At 41.0% G+C, this 14,711-nt stretch overlaps 1 protein-coding gene and 2 non-coding genes across 4 annotated transcripts in view; 2 read left to right on the forward strand and 1 right to left on the reverse strand.

Moving 5' to 3' along the window:
• The window catches only part of adcy6b (adenylate cyclase 6b), a 38,059-nt gene that overhangs the window by 14,073 nt on the left and 9,275 nt on the right, over nucleotides 1–14,711 (reverse strand). For both annotated transcript variants that reach the window (XM_076878844.1, XM_004558716.6), the window contains one exon: nucleotides 13,758–14,664. In XM_076878844.1, coding sequence (XP_076734959.1) covers nucleotides 13,758–14,663 — 906 coding nt within the window. In that variant the 5' untranslated portion in view covers nucleotide 14,664. The remainder of the gene's footprint in view (nucleotides 1–13,757; nucleotides 14,665–14,711) is intronic.
• Nucleotides 8,702–8,773, forward strand: trnac-gca (transfer RNA cysteine (anticodon GCA)). Its single transcript has one exon. It is a non-coding gene; the product is annotated as a tRNA-Cys (tRNA).
• Nucleotides 12,275–12,346, forward strand: trnac-gca (transfer RNA cysteine (anticodon GCA)). Its single transcript has one exon. It is a non-coding gene; the product is annotated as a tRNA-Cys (tRNA).

Genomic DNA, 14,711 nt, shown 5'->3' on the forward strand with positions numbered 1-14,711 from the left:
CTCATATCACCCAGAACTCCAAATCTAGCACAGACCCCCGGCTGACACTACCCTGCCTAAACAGTGAAGACAGAAAAGCAGCTTCTCTCCATTAACACTGAGCCAGTCTCTTTATAACGACTAATCTGGATTTAGAGTATATTCCACTGATGCCTCCTGACCATTTTTCCTGCAGACTTTTGGCTCTTAAAGATGAGCCTGCCTACACATCTACTTAGGCAGGCACTTTTGGCGGTGAAGTTAAAAGGAGACCAAACATTGGCTTATAAGGTGCGGTTCACAGCAAGGTGCTTTATAAAGTTAAAAAAAGAAAAAAGGATAGCATGCTAATAATCAAATGAGGGAATGGGGATGGAAAAGATCTCTGCTTGGCAAACACACACTAAATCCATTCTATCTTTAATAATATCCCACTGGACAATTCCCTCATGCTCAAGCATGCTGGAACACACATGTGCCCAGATCGAGTTATGACAACAACATCCTTATCCATTTTTTAAGAGATAAAAAGTAACAAAAAGAGATAAAAGTGAGATAAAAGTTCTTCTGATCAATAAAATAAAGTTTTGTGGCATTTGACAGCACATCTACACTGTACAGGCATTACTTTTGCTCTTTTAGCTAAGTGAAGGCAACAGTAAACCACAGAGTGGTCATATTAAATTGTAACTATAATCATGGACAATACACCGAGGGTAGCTAAAAACTAGGACCTGTCAATCACAGATACTAAAATAAGCCAGCTGGTTAAAGGCGCTTTTCTTTTGGTCGGTGCTTGGATTCATGCAGTTGTATCTAAAAAGCCTGAAAGAAAAGTTCAGATATTTCACTAACCCTGAGCAAAAAAGCTTAAACTTTAAAAGGCCAAAGTGCTACATCCCATAAGTCAACACTTGGGACACTGACTGCAGTTGACATGGGGACTAAACTCCAGCACATGACCTCTGATAGGCATCTGGAGCTTTTCAAAATGTCTTACAAAGATAAATGGCAGAGCCCAGTCACACGCTGCTGATCATAGCCTGCAAAAACACAAAACAACATGTAGTACCACTGTAGTAAAAATAGACAATACTGTCCCATTTTGTTTGCCTACACCTGATCTAATCAGCTGTCACTAAACTGTGTAATTACTCATTTAAGAAGGATGCTATTCCTTATAAAGACAGATGTTGCTGAAGGGTGGGGGTGCCTTCTTTGCCATCTTGGGCTCTTGCCATCTGGAATCTGAGCTTTGTTTTTGTCATGACTCCGGCCAAACCAAAATTGGTCTCAGGCGACCAGTGAGGCCACGGAGTAATCTTTGTGAAACGCTGAAGCAAATTCCGCGAAGCTAAATAGAGCTGGACCCAGGCCGCACATCTGCCAGATAAACAGATCCTGAATTAATACTTACATGAGGAAAATAAAACACGTGGAAAATCTCCCAGCTATCCTGGAATTACTATAACAAACTAACCGCCAGCTTAAACTACCCGCTCACTTCTTTTAATACCAACAAGTTTTTCCACAAATCAAAACACTGTGAAGCTTGTTTGTCCCTCATTTTCAATTTACTGTTAGCAGGCTGAACTACAAACTACCAGATAATATTCCTTGTTGAGTAAAACATACAGTACAAGTAGCTTGCCGTAATTACACTAATCTTCTTTTGCCACTTTATGTTATCTATGGAAGCTCAAGACAGACATGAAGAAAGTCTAAGACAGCAAGTGATATCAAGTCAGTAAAGTCATAACGATTTTAAAGAAAAAATAACAGTAAACGAGAGACACATGGATTGGTAAAGTTGGACACAAATAAGAAGTGAGTGGTTAATGAGAACATTGATGTTCCCTCAACAAAGAATAGCAGACACACAACTTTTAGCAATTACTTCCTTTTTGTTAAAAAAAATTATATCATGTAACATCTCCAGTTTGGGTTTGCTCCAGGACCCTTTATTTGCCCCCCATTTCCTCTCTTCCCCAAGATTTTCTGTCTCTATAAAAGTTCAGAAGTGTTACGAGCAAGTAAATGGCCTCATCGGTGCTGGAAGTTATATTCAATTTAAAGATGCAGTCAAATTAATAAAAATTAAAGACCATAAAAAGTGGAGACTGTTCATTTCTTGGTAATTGAGCAAACTCACAAATTCAGCAGAGGATCACACAAAGCCCCCCCCCCTCTTTTTTGTAAACATTTTGTCAACATTACCATAACAACTGCTGTTCTCATTTACTTACTGAATTATCACTCATTACGTAAAAGAATTTTAGCTCCAAGTTGTGGTTCAAATCACACAAGCTGCTGTGTGTCTCCGTTGCTCAGAGGTCTGGGGTCAGTGTGTAGAACTAGACTCAACCCTCTCCAGCTTTCCAGCTGTGTCCTTGCTAACCCTCCACTTCCTGCCTGCTCAGACCCTCACAGGCACAGCTGCAATTAAAACACGGCAGCTGAAGGAACACAGAATCTGACAATTAGACTATCCAACCAACCAACCAACCGGCAGTTCACTTTCCTCCTCCCAAAGACTGAGCTGTGTGACAGAGGTCAGACCTTGAAGTGTGTGAGTATGAGCTGAACATCCAGGAATTCCCGCTCGAGCTTCTATTTCATCTCTGTTTGCACATAATGTAAAACATAAAGGCCATTGCATCTCTAGAGAGACCAATGTAACATTAATATCGAGGCATTGCTCAAAAGAAGGAAAATGGCTCTGTAGTGCAAATCCAGAGCACCGTGTTTGTGTAATACATGGTAAGTTTGTTATTTTTTGGGTAAGACTGTCTTTAGGCTGGAGTGAGAGAATTAAAAGGGGGAAACATTAAACAACTTTAAAATAAATGTGCACAAAGGTCAAACTAAACACGCATGAGTTCAGTTTAACTGTTCAGTTATATAAGCATGTGCTCGCCCACTGTCCCGCCCTGCTCTCGCTCAACAACATCACACACCGCTGGCTTTTACTAAGTATGCAGATCAATACTGGGACAAGAACAGGTTATAGTTTAAACAGTGAAGACTTGTCTTTCACCACTTGCTCGGTCAAGGATGAGCTGATACTGAACTCATGCATGCATGTAAGACATTTGCCTCCTGGGCTGATTTCTGGAAATGCCATGTGGCACGTTTATGAAGCCTAAAACATGAGCATCGTTTCAGAATTTGAGAATAGATGTATAAGTAAATACAATTTTAGAGAAACGCAAAGAAATGTACAACAAGAAATGTCCTGGTCACCTCTGTCCATTTCAACAGGAAGCGACTGTTTATTTTATCTTCCATATTCACAGAAGTTATATAATAATTAAACTAGAAACGTAGCATAAAACATATATTTTCTGAGCTTTTTGCACGAACACAAGACAGAGCTCACCTTGATTTGGATTAAATCTGATGATGTGAATTATAATCATGGGCCTGGGGTATTGTTATTATATCTGATGACATTCACTTAAAATGTGAAAAAAAGCATAGTCAGAGGCCCAGTCATTTAAACCTAAAAAAAATCTATACACACTGGATGACATGAGCTAAAAGATCTGCTCTGGTCAGCTGGAACACAGTATTGCACAGCACAGCGCATAAATGAGGATCTATGTAGTCTATTACATTCGACATGTGTTCTTCCTATTTTATTAGAAAGAAGGTGTTGCCTATTTGTACACTGATAGCAAACATGTTATTACAGCTTCACCCTATCAGTACCTCCTCACTCCAGCCTGACATATGTCGCCTCTGTTACAGTTTTGTAACTGTAACCAAGTTAGCCAGGATAACAGGACAGTTGGCTAGTGTAACTGTGACCTTTGACAGAGACCCATTCACCTTCCTGTCACGAACACTGGGATCGGTACTGCACTCAACAATATCCAGAGTAAAACCGCCTTTAAAAGCTTAGGGGCATACATGCCGCACAGATGCACATTTAACACCACTAATGGATTCCTAATATATATCTCTTGGCTGTCAGCCATGGCAGTTCAGCTTCAAATCCCTGTATTTACTTTTGCAGGGAGCCAAGTTGTTAGTAAACCATGAACTGTTATTAGAAGCCTGCACTTCCTCCTGCCTGACTCACACAGCTATTATTAGCCTGGCTATTATTTCCCTTATCACTCTCTGTATTTTAACAGTAATGTTTCACTTATTGTCAATCCTAATTTCTCCCACCCATGGTGACAAAAATTATCTGGGTTCGCATTGTTGCCTTTGGCTGTAATACAATAACTGGATGAGTCACAACTTCCTCACTCTCTGATAGGGTGGCGTCGGGAGTAAAGGGGGTGAGGGGTGGGCGGGTGGGGTCTTTTATTTCAGCTACTGAATTGTTTGGGAGGTGAAGTACCTGACGATGAGTTCTCACCATCTGACAGCAGCAAAGGGAGGGAGGCGCTCCGAGGCCTGCAAGTGAAGCTGATAGACAGATCGTGTATTGCACTTACTGTGGCCAATGCAGTAAGTGCAATACTATGACTGTAAAACACGTATGTAATACTGGACATGCGATTGGCTCCAAACAGCTCAGGCTGAAAATGAAGGCTTAAGTCTTTCTGGCTGCTCATTTAAGTATATGAACGGCAGCAAATAGTAGAGTGGTGTAAAAAGTGTTGGTATCCTATGCATGAACACATACTGAAGTCATGCTCACTATGTCTTTAATGAAATCTTTCACCATGTCTGATCATTTTCAAATGATGTAATCTCATAGTTATTTACACAGGGTCATACTGCTGACATGTTTAATGTTTTAATGACTTTGGCAACAATACATATCTCTATTTGTCTCATGATCATGCGTGAATAAAAATGCAGTCTGACTGACTGAATAAAGTGGCAGAGCTATGGGGACACTGACTGACTTTACATCCATGTCTAACTTTGTTTTGGGGTTTTCTTTGTTTGTTTTGTTTTTCTGTACTTAACTTGTATTGTATTTTTAAGTGCAAATGTGTAATGTGTAATATTTTTGAACCGATGACTCAAGAACATCCGAGCATCACAGCTGGTACCATCTAAATTCAAGACGATCTCTATAATTTTCATTTAGCAGCAGAGAGCAGAGGCTGTTCCCTACACGTGAATATCAGACATAGCGCCCGTCATAATTCAAAGGGTTAAAGTAGCTGAAGTTGTAGCTGCTTTTCTTATGCAACACAAATGTTCTGGCATAAATGCATTATGCATGCCTCGGTCATGCTTGCAACATTTCATTGACAAATTTCACCAGTGTTAAGCTGAAGGATCAGTGTGTTTCCACCACTCCCACATTCGCCGACCCCAAAGCAATTTGGCAAAAGAAACAGGTTCTTCCTCAGGTGTCGGATCACCACACAATCAGCAGAGTGCAGACTGGTTGTGCTGATGTGTCAAGGGGTAGTGTTTTTCACAGCTTCCACTGCTCTGTGAAAGAGTTGGTATTTGTCTATGGAAATATTTGTTTGTTTCTGCAAACAAATGAAAATGTGTAGCCTCGACCCACATATAATACAATACAATCATAGATCTTGGAAACACTGATCCAATGAAACAATGGTAGAATAAGGAACATGACCTCCCATAAGGAGTATGGCTATAATAATGCCAGCTGTTACTTACTTTCAACCACCAAGCAAGTGCTCAGCACTATGAGCTAAAATTATAATCTTAACTTGACTCTTTTCACTCTCTGTTTTTCTACACCAATCTGCAACTGATCATTAGTTATTATTAATCTCCGTCTCTCTTCGACAGTATGTCTTTTTGTCCTGTCTCACGGCAGATAGCTGCCCCGTCCGATCAATCAGAGGTTTGTTCCTGTTAAAAGGGAGTTTTTCCTTTCCTCTGTTGCCAAGTGCTTGCTCATAGGGGGTCGCTTGATTGTTGGGGTTTTCTTTGTATTATTATCTTTACTTTACAACATAAAGCACCTTGAGGCGGCTATTGCTGTGGTTATATAAATAAAGCTGAATTGAATTAAACCCCCAAACTTATTTGATTATTGCACAATTTTATTGAAAACTACAGTTGTGTTTCTCTCTTTTTCATGTCCACACGCTAGAGCAGGGATCTGAGATTATAATGTTAAGTATCCAGTAGCCGAGCAGAAATGTCAGAAAGGCCAATCACAACAACTAATACTGACAGGAAATGATCATTTATATTTGGCGCCAGCAGATGTGAAGACCTGGGAATGAAACAGCTTGCACAACACATAAGTTCTCATAACAGACTTCACACCAAACCCAGTTAAAGGGATGAAGCGTGGAAAAACCCAGTAAGCAGAAGATGAGGAAATAATACATTTACTCTTCAGTTGCCAAGTTAATACACGGAAGGGATTTCAACCCATCAAATATCAAAGAAGAGTTTCCAACAACTTGAGCCGAACTCAGACAGCATGTCATCCACATCAAAGCCTTTTAAAGAAAAAAGTAACTGTGAGCAATAAAAGTGAAGACAAATTAAGCCATCTGAACTGTTCTGAAGTAAAATGTATGGATGCGATACAACGTGTTATTATGAGAACAGCTTAATCACTGAGGACTAACATATATAACTTATTTGTTAACTGACAGAGAAGCTTTAGAGTTTAAGGGATACAGCTTGTTAATCTCTCACAGGCACTGGTTTAATTTGGAAATCGTCAGTTGGATAATAAATCTGATGTTCTGAGATGCTATGCTTCTTCCTCGTTCGAAAACTAATTAAAAAGGACAAAGCAATGAAATGTTAGTGATTTGTGAGAAAAAGGAAACCAATGATGTCCAAAGTGCCTTTTGAGCCACAACAAAACACAATGAACAAAGCCTAAAAATTATGCAACACATTCCTGAGAGAATGTTGCACAAATGTTGTGCAGACAGTCTTTTTAAATCTTAACAGGCAGCACTACCTGTAAGACTGACAGAAGTTCACCTGAACCCTGAATCTGCAGGGCAACGGCACAACTTGCTTCTTCCTGAAACAGTCTCACCTTTGTCTCTTTGTAGTTGTCTCAGGAGGCTCTTCAGAGCAGAAGAGCACAGTGAAATGTGGAGATCTATGGATGGAAGCAATCCCCATGAGTAGGGTGAGCTCAGTCTCTGTCGGCTATGAAATAAAAGGCCACATCTGAGAGGGATTTTGTAAGAATGGAATTATGACTCAGAGAAAAAAGAAGAGTGGAGAGAGAAAAAAAGAGAATAGCAGCTCATTTAAAGCATGGTGAGTCAGCCTAGTATTATTTCATGCTCTCAATCCGTGTCTGTCCCCTTGTCACCAGCGTAACCTCCGCACACCCCTCACCCCTCCTGCTTCATAGTGGAGGTCCCTCACAAAGACCACTTTTGTCCTCGTTATCATCGGTTTCACATCTTCTCAGCTCTAATTCTGCATGAATATCTCTGCAGGAAAAATACAAACGGCTCAGGCACACAATGGGGTGGAGGTCGATAAGGTCCCAGAAGCAGAGTAACCGAGGTTTGTAAGGGCTTAGTTGTGTGATACAGACACAGTGACAGACTGAACGTTATTCCTTAATATTCATACAACTGAGAAGTACCCGAGAGCTGATTAAATGAAAGAATATGTCATTTTTTAAAGCTAAAAACAGAAATCTTGGTCATGAAATCCATATAAATTTGAGATGATAAATGCAAAAAATGAGTGTGCTACACTGTTATACAACAACAGAATTGAAGGAAAAATGTGATTTCCTCCATGTTTAGTAAAGCCAAAAAGAGATTGGAACAGTCTGATGTCCATTGATTGTTTAGAAAACTGGAACATGTTGTGTTGAGGGTCCAGACCCTCAGGCAAGGTAGCAGGACATCATCAGAAGACCAATGCAACAGCCAGGGCCAGAGCTAAACAGGACATCAAACCAACGGGCCCGTAGTCACGTTGTACACTCTGGGACATGAGCACTTAACACATAACCTCAATGTACCAGTAGAGTTATGTCAATATTGCCTTCTTCATAATGGCTGCACATTCATCTGGTTGATTAATAGTCATGACTGGTGGAGAAAGACAGTAACAGAGGGTCAGACCGCACATGTTTTTGAACTTATCTATTTTTTTAATTTAAATTTAATACATTTATATGGGAAAAGCTATTTTTAGAAATTAAAAACATAAAAAAAAATAGTCCATATCAGATCTGGAGGTGATCAGCTCATGGCACTGCTGAGGTGTTACTGAAGCCCATGCTGCTTTGATTGCTGAGCTCAGCTCTATTTCTAGTTTGGATCTTTTTAATGTTCCTCTTGACCATATTCCGTATGGAATATCAGGCAAGTTGGCTTACCAATTAAGTACAATAACGACATGGTCAGCAAACCAGCAGTAATTTTGACACTGCGGGCAGCTGCCAAGTCCTGCTGGAAAAGGAAACCAGCATCTCCATAAAACTGCTCTGAAAAGGCCTGGTAGGTGGCTGCACATGCCATGACACACAGAGCAATCATAGATCATAGATAGTGGTAACTTCATACTGGACTTTAAACACCTTGGACTTTGTTCTGCTCCACTCCTCCTGCAGTTTCTGGGACCGTGACTTCCAGCAACAGCCCACGCAAAAAAACTTGTTATGTGTTTGTTAGATGCTCAATGGGTACTAGGTGGCCCAAAGTGTGCCAAGAAAATGTTAATCACATCATTACACCACCAGGGTGGATGTCAGGAAGAAACCATTTGTGGTGGGGCATTGGTGAACAGTTTACAGATCATCTGAAGGGCCAGGTGCAACTCTTGCATAGGGGGTGTAGCTCAGTGGTAGAGCATTTGACTGCAGATCAAGTGGTCTCTGGTTCAATTCCAGATGCCCCCTATAGAGCCACCAATGGAAAAGACAACTCTAAGAACTGTGAGAGCAGTTGAGATCTGAAGGGGACCTTAGCTTTTTTTTTTTTTTTTTTTTGGAAGACCTTCCAAAAGTCCAAAGAACAATTGCCGAAAACAATTTCTCAACTGAAATCTCCTGAAACTGTCCCTCCCAGCTGCCTAAACACTTGATACAATAAAGAATGGCTCACTATTTTCATGACAAATTCTGGGCCTAGCAAATCATGCAGCAGAAACTCAGATTCATCAGACCAGGCAACAATTTTTAAAGTAATCTGTTGTTCAAACTTTAGAGATGGCTATGCATGAAAAATCCCAGTAGGTCAGTGGTTTGAAATATTCAGCCCACGTGGCACCATCAACCATGCCACATTCAAAGTCACTGAAATGACCTTTCTTCCTTTCTGATGCTTAGTTTTCACATCAGTGGGTCACCTTTACCATGTCTACATGCCTAAAAGCATTGAGCTGCTTCCATGTGATTGGCTGATGATAGATGTTTGCGGTAAATAAGGAGGCGAACAGGTGAACCTAAAGTTCTCTAAATACAGTTTTCAACCATTTTCTCTACTCGACTCTTGGCTGTCTAGGATATCAGCAAATAAAGATATAGGATAAAGAAGTCTTTTGACCTCTAATTATGCAGACCTATTCCAGTAGAGTCCAGTAATATAAAAATACAAATTAAAGACATGTTGGTGAGATTGATTCACTACAAATCAAAAGAATTTCAAACAGCTTGCTTCTGTTTGGCAGATATAATCTAGACTCTAGACTGCATGTCAAAGTCTCCTTGGGCAGGATACCGAACCCCACCAAATCCCACCAAACCCACTAAACGCCACCGACCCGCCGAACCCCTAAGAGAAAGTGTGTGAATGTGAGATTAAATAAGCTTAGACATAGAATAAGCAGTTGTGTGAATGAGGCTTGTAGTAAAAAAGCGAGTGCTCACATAGAGTAGACAAGCACTATATAAGAACCAGTCCATTTTCCGTGTATATAAAAAACAACTAAACACACTGGCGTTGTGGAAAGTTGGCTGTGACTTTGACATCTATCAGCGTATAACATGAATTTAATGAAACGAAGGTTGTTCGGATTAATAGCTGATAAAAAAAATGGTTTGCTGCAGGTCTGAAGGACATCCACTATTTCTGTACTGGAGGTCTACTTTGTTTACAAAACACTACGTACAGTTTAATAGTGCAGTCGGTGCACATCCACTTAATGCAAACACAGTGTAAATTGTGATAAAATCAATGAGTAACTGACAGCACATACAGAAGGAACCAACATACAAAAGTGATGAAGAAATATTTCCAGTGTGCTGGGAGCTGAAGTCATTGTAAGTGCCTAATCCTGTTTTGTTTTTCCCCACAGCTTCCAGTATGAAGTAGTAATCATTCTGTTTTCCATAAAATTCATTGCACAATCTGAGCATCCCACCCCACCCCATTTCATTTTACTACAGTACAATAGCCTCCTTGTTTTAGGGACTGGCGGCCTGGATGGCACCATGCTACATTATCATGATATTCCTCCACAGTGTAGCTAAATGGGCTCATTCAACCCAGATGACCTTCTACAAACCCCAAAAGAGCTGCTGGTAGCTGCCCTACAGCACATAATGTAAGCTCATTAAAAATCTCATTTGAAAACTGCTGAGATCTACAGTAGCATCTACTTTTAGTACATCACCTTTGACATGGAAAAGTGGTTAAGAGCCTTTAAAATGTTTTGTCCTATATTGATGGAAAGAGAAAGTAGGCCGTTTCCACTGATGAGTACAGTAACAACATTGTACTCCTTTGTGTCGTGATAATAGCGGGCCCAGACTAACACAAATCAACAAGTGTGAGATGTTTTGTCTTGTTTACTCACAAATTTTAAGAACATTCATACACAGGCAGTTACTGGGAATAATACTGGCTCAGCTTCAAAACATGGACGTGACCGTCGCTATCTTTTTGAAAACAAATCCCCAGTGGCTTCCTGTAAAAAAGAAATTGGTCCATGTAACCGTATTCCTGTTTATGCATGTATTTATAAAAAGACTTACCGTATTTCCCGGACTACAAAGCGCACCTGAATATTAGCCGCACAAGCTAAAATCAGGGGAAAATCCTGTTTTGTACATACATTAGCCGCACCTGACTAAAAGCCGCAGGTGTTTCAATGTTGACTTATCATATGTAAGAGAATATGCACAAAGGGAATTGCCAGGAAAGAGATGGCTGTTTGGAGACACACCCCTTTTATTAATATTTTGAAAAACAAGTTATGGGTACATATTTGCACATGTAGTACATAACAGTAACCTATAGCACACCAGAAAAATAGATTCGGACTACCTTTTAGGCTCAGGTGCAGTGACACAGCTTTAACAAGAAGAAAAGTCAGTCATTCACCACCATCTTTCTCTTCTTCCTGCGCACTAAAACCACCAAAGTCCTCTTCTCCAATGTCGGAAACGAACAGGCTCAGGATGGCTTCGTCATCCACTCTCCGCTTCTCTCCTTCGTTGTCACTTTCAAAACCAAAGAAATCCTCGTTGTCAGTGTCGGAGTCGAACACCCTCAGAAGGGCCGTGGCGGTGTCCTCCTCTCCATCATGCAGCAGTCCAGCCCTTCAAAATCCGTTGGTGATCGTGGATGTTTGCACACTTTTCCACGCTGTCAGAATCCACCGGTGGAGTTGGGCATAACTTGCTTTTCGCAAGTTTATCGCCGCTCGTCATCCACGCCTCCCGCTGAATGCGTAGCGCTACTTTGAAGTTTGTTTTTCGCGCTACTTCGTACGGCACTACGTTGCCTGGCGGACGGACATGTGACTAACATACCACTCTTGAACCCCGATCCTTCCGCCAGGCAACGTAGTGCCGTACAACAGCGGAACAAACAAAACAAATCGTCTTACGATATCACAAAAATCATGGAAAATCCATAGAAAAGCCGCACCTGACTAAAAGCCGCAGGGTTCAAAGCTTGTGCAAAAAGTAGCGGCTTATAGCCCGACAATTACGGTAATTGTGATGTTGAACCAAAACAAAAAACTTGGAGTTCTGCAAAATGCGTCATTACTACCATTGGATATCCAATAGGAGTAAGCCAAACAAAAAAGCTTCGGACATATTTCTTTGTTAAGGGACAAATTTAGTTTTAGGGTGAATTTTTAGGGGAATTTTGAACAAAGACACACATTTAAATTCTCTCCTAGGCTGCTAGTGTCATACTAGTAACTAGGATTCATCACGCCATAGGACCTGTTCCCACTGATATTCCAGGCCAGCTCTTGTGCAATTTGTCATACCTCAGCCTTTTCTCCTTGTTTCTTTTCCTTTCCTTTCCTTGAGACATTTCCTTGTTTCTGCCTTTTCATTAAGAATAGCTTGTTGGCAGCCACCCTTCCACTGAGATCATTTGTGATGGCGAACAGTTGAGGGATCATCTGCTAACGGTTTGGAGCCCGGTACCGCTCTCGTGTAGGGGGTATAGCTCAGTGGCAGAGCATTTGACTGCAGATCAAGAGGTCTCCGGTTCAAATCCGGATACCCCCTGTAATAGCTCAAGAGGGGGAAAAGAAAAAAATATTGGGGGGAATCCTGGCGAGCTGTTGCTCAAGACATCCTAACTGAAGGGACAGGTGCGTCTCTCGGGTCTTCAAGCTTTTTTTTTTTTTTTTTTTAAATGTCATATTCCTGACCTACAGAGATTGTTCGTCTGCAGGAAATTCTCTAGTTTTCTCACAATTTTTATGACCACACTGAACACAATTTCAAGATATGACAAGTTTTTGGCTAATAGCTCTTTGGGAATCACCTTGTCGGTGCAAACATAATCTGTGCTATCTTTGACATTTTTCATAGATTCCATTAAAGAAATATGAAATCATTTTATGTGTTTTTGTGACAGGATAGCAATAACATAATGCCTTTAAATGGTTTTTTGTTTTTGTTAAGCCAGCCATTGTTTTTAGACATAGCACTGGTTCACCCTTTGAGTTAGGGGCCTTTTTATGCTTTACTGATTCATAGGTCAGTGTTAAGTGGCTTAACAAGCATTCCTCTGAAAGTGGTCAAGTACAAGGACTGAACTGTAAGTGAGAGAAAAAGCAGCCACGATCCAAAGATAAAACTTTCAAAGACTTTCAGAAATCCTGGAGAACTATTGCTCAAGACCACTTTTAAAAATTACTAGCATGTCTGACTCCGTGTGTAACGGACATTACATGTTGTTATAATTACACAAAATGTGTTCTAGACCACAAATTTTATTTTCCAGTTTATACCTGACTTTTAGGACCTTCAAGCCTGTAGTTATGTTCTTTATCAGTTGGAGCCCCTCCTCATTGTCCTTCTTCTTCTTTGGTGCAACCCTATAAATACAGTGTACCCCTTTGGCCTCTCCCCTTTTCTACAATTACCCTGTGGGAGAGGTTGGTGTCATTTCTTTCCAGACCCTGTACAACACACATATAATGTATATTTAGCCACCCTGATGTTTCTGATTGTGTGTCTTTAGTTCAATTATTGTCATCATTGTGCCTGTTTTTGTTAGATGCTATAAATGTGTAGTATGTGTGTGCCACAAATGTGTTTTAGGCGCCGTTAATGCTAGCATGAATATATAATTCTGGCTAGCTTGGAAGTTGTGATGGGTTGAGCTAACCCTCTCCCCCACTGTTTGTGTTTGGTTGTAGGAGCTGGAGCGAGCAAGTTATTTACTTGGAGGTCTTTCTTTCTTTTACCTTTCTTTGTCAGACACAACGCAAAAACACACCGGTCACACGTGGAAGCAAAGTAAAAAACTGAAAAAAATAATACAATATAAAACATAAATGATGTTTGAAAGTAACTCAAACTGAGTGTTTTGAAATAAATATTCTACTGAACAATTGCTCTATGGATGTTGAAATAAGATCAAATTAAATATATCTCCATCTATTCTAGAATTATTGTCATCACTTACCTGTTTAAAAAAAACGAACTTATCCTTATTGTCTTTGCTGAGATACCAGGTGACTATGTGTACGATGGACAGCACAGCTCCACTAAGCACAGCAGCTCTCATTCTGACTGGCAACAAGGTATAGATAATGTAGATGAAGAACATTGTCCACCAGATGCCCTCTGATGCACTGTGGGGGGACACGCTGACGATCCCATATACTTGCACTACAATCAGTACCCCGATCACAAGGTAGCTCACAATCCACATGTAATCTTGGTGGAAGCCGTTTCGATTGCACACCACCATCATCGCCAGGAAAACAACCATGGCCACAGACAGTACTGAGATGTAGTCAGGTCTGAGGCTTGACTCCGGTTGGAAACAGTGGAAGGTAAGCATAACAACGCACACCACCACCAGAACTCCCATTAGCATGGTCAGAGAGCTCTGGTTGAGCCTGAAGAAGTACCGCTGATAAAGACGTTCCAGCTTGGTGGACTGAAATTTCTTGGATTGAAAAACCCGCACGACCTGCATACAACAGTCTGCGGCAGTCATTGTCTTGCAGCTACCCTCAGAGAACTGTCCTAATTCCTCCTCTTTCCTACCCTTCAGCTCACCGTCTTCGAAGCCCAGATTCACAGCCTTTAGACCCAGATCTCCACCACCAACCATCCGTTTCGCATAGTGGTCTTCCTGCCAGCCACAGCGCAGGCCAAAATTGTTCCCACTGGTGCCTGCCCCACAGTGGTAATTTTGAGGGGCAGCATTAGGGGTTTCCAAGTCCTCCGGGTCCCTCAGGCAGCTCATGTAACGTGGGTTGCATAGTGACGAGCTGTCCTTCCTTTTTTTGCCATTGCGCTCTCCCCATGCTGTCTTTCGCTGGTCCACTCTGCCTGGAAAGAGGTCTCTGGCCCATGACATCCTACAAAACACAACATACAATTGGTAATGTTTCACATAAAACAGTAC

The sequence above is a fragment of the Maylandia zebra genome, linkage group LG20, assembly GCF_041146795.1.
Source record: "Maylandia zebra isolate NMK-2024a linkage group LG20, Mzebra_GT3a, whole genome shotgun sequence".
NCBI classification, from domain to species: domain Eukaryota; kingdom Metazoa; phylum Chordata; class Actinopteri; order Cichliformes; family Cichlidae; genus Maylandia; species Maylandia zebra.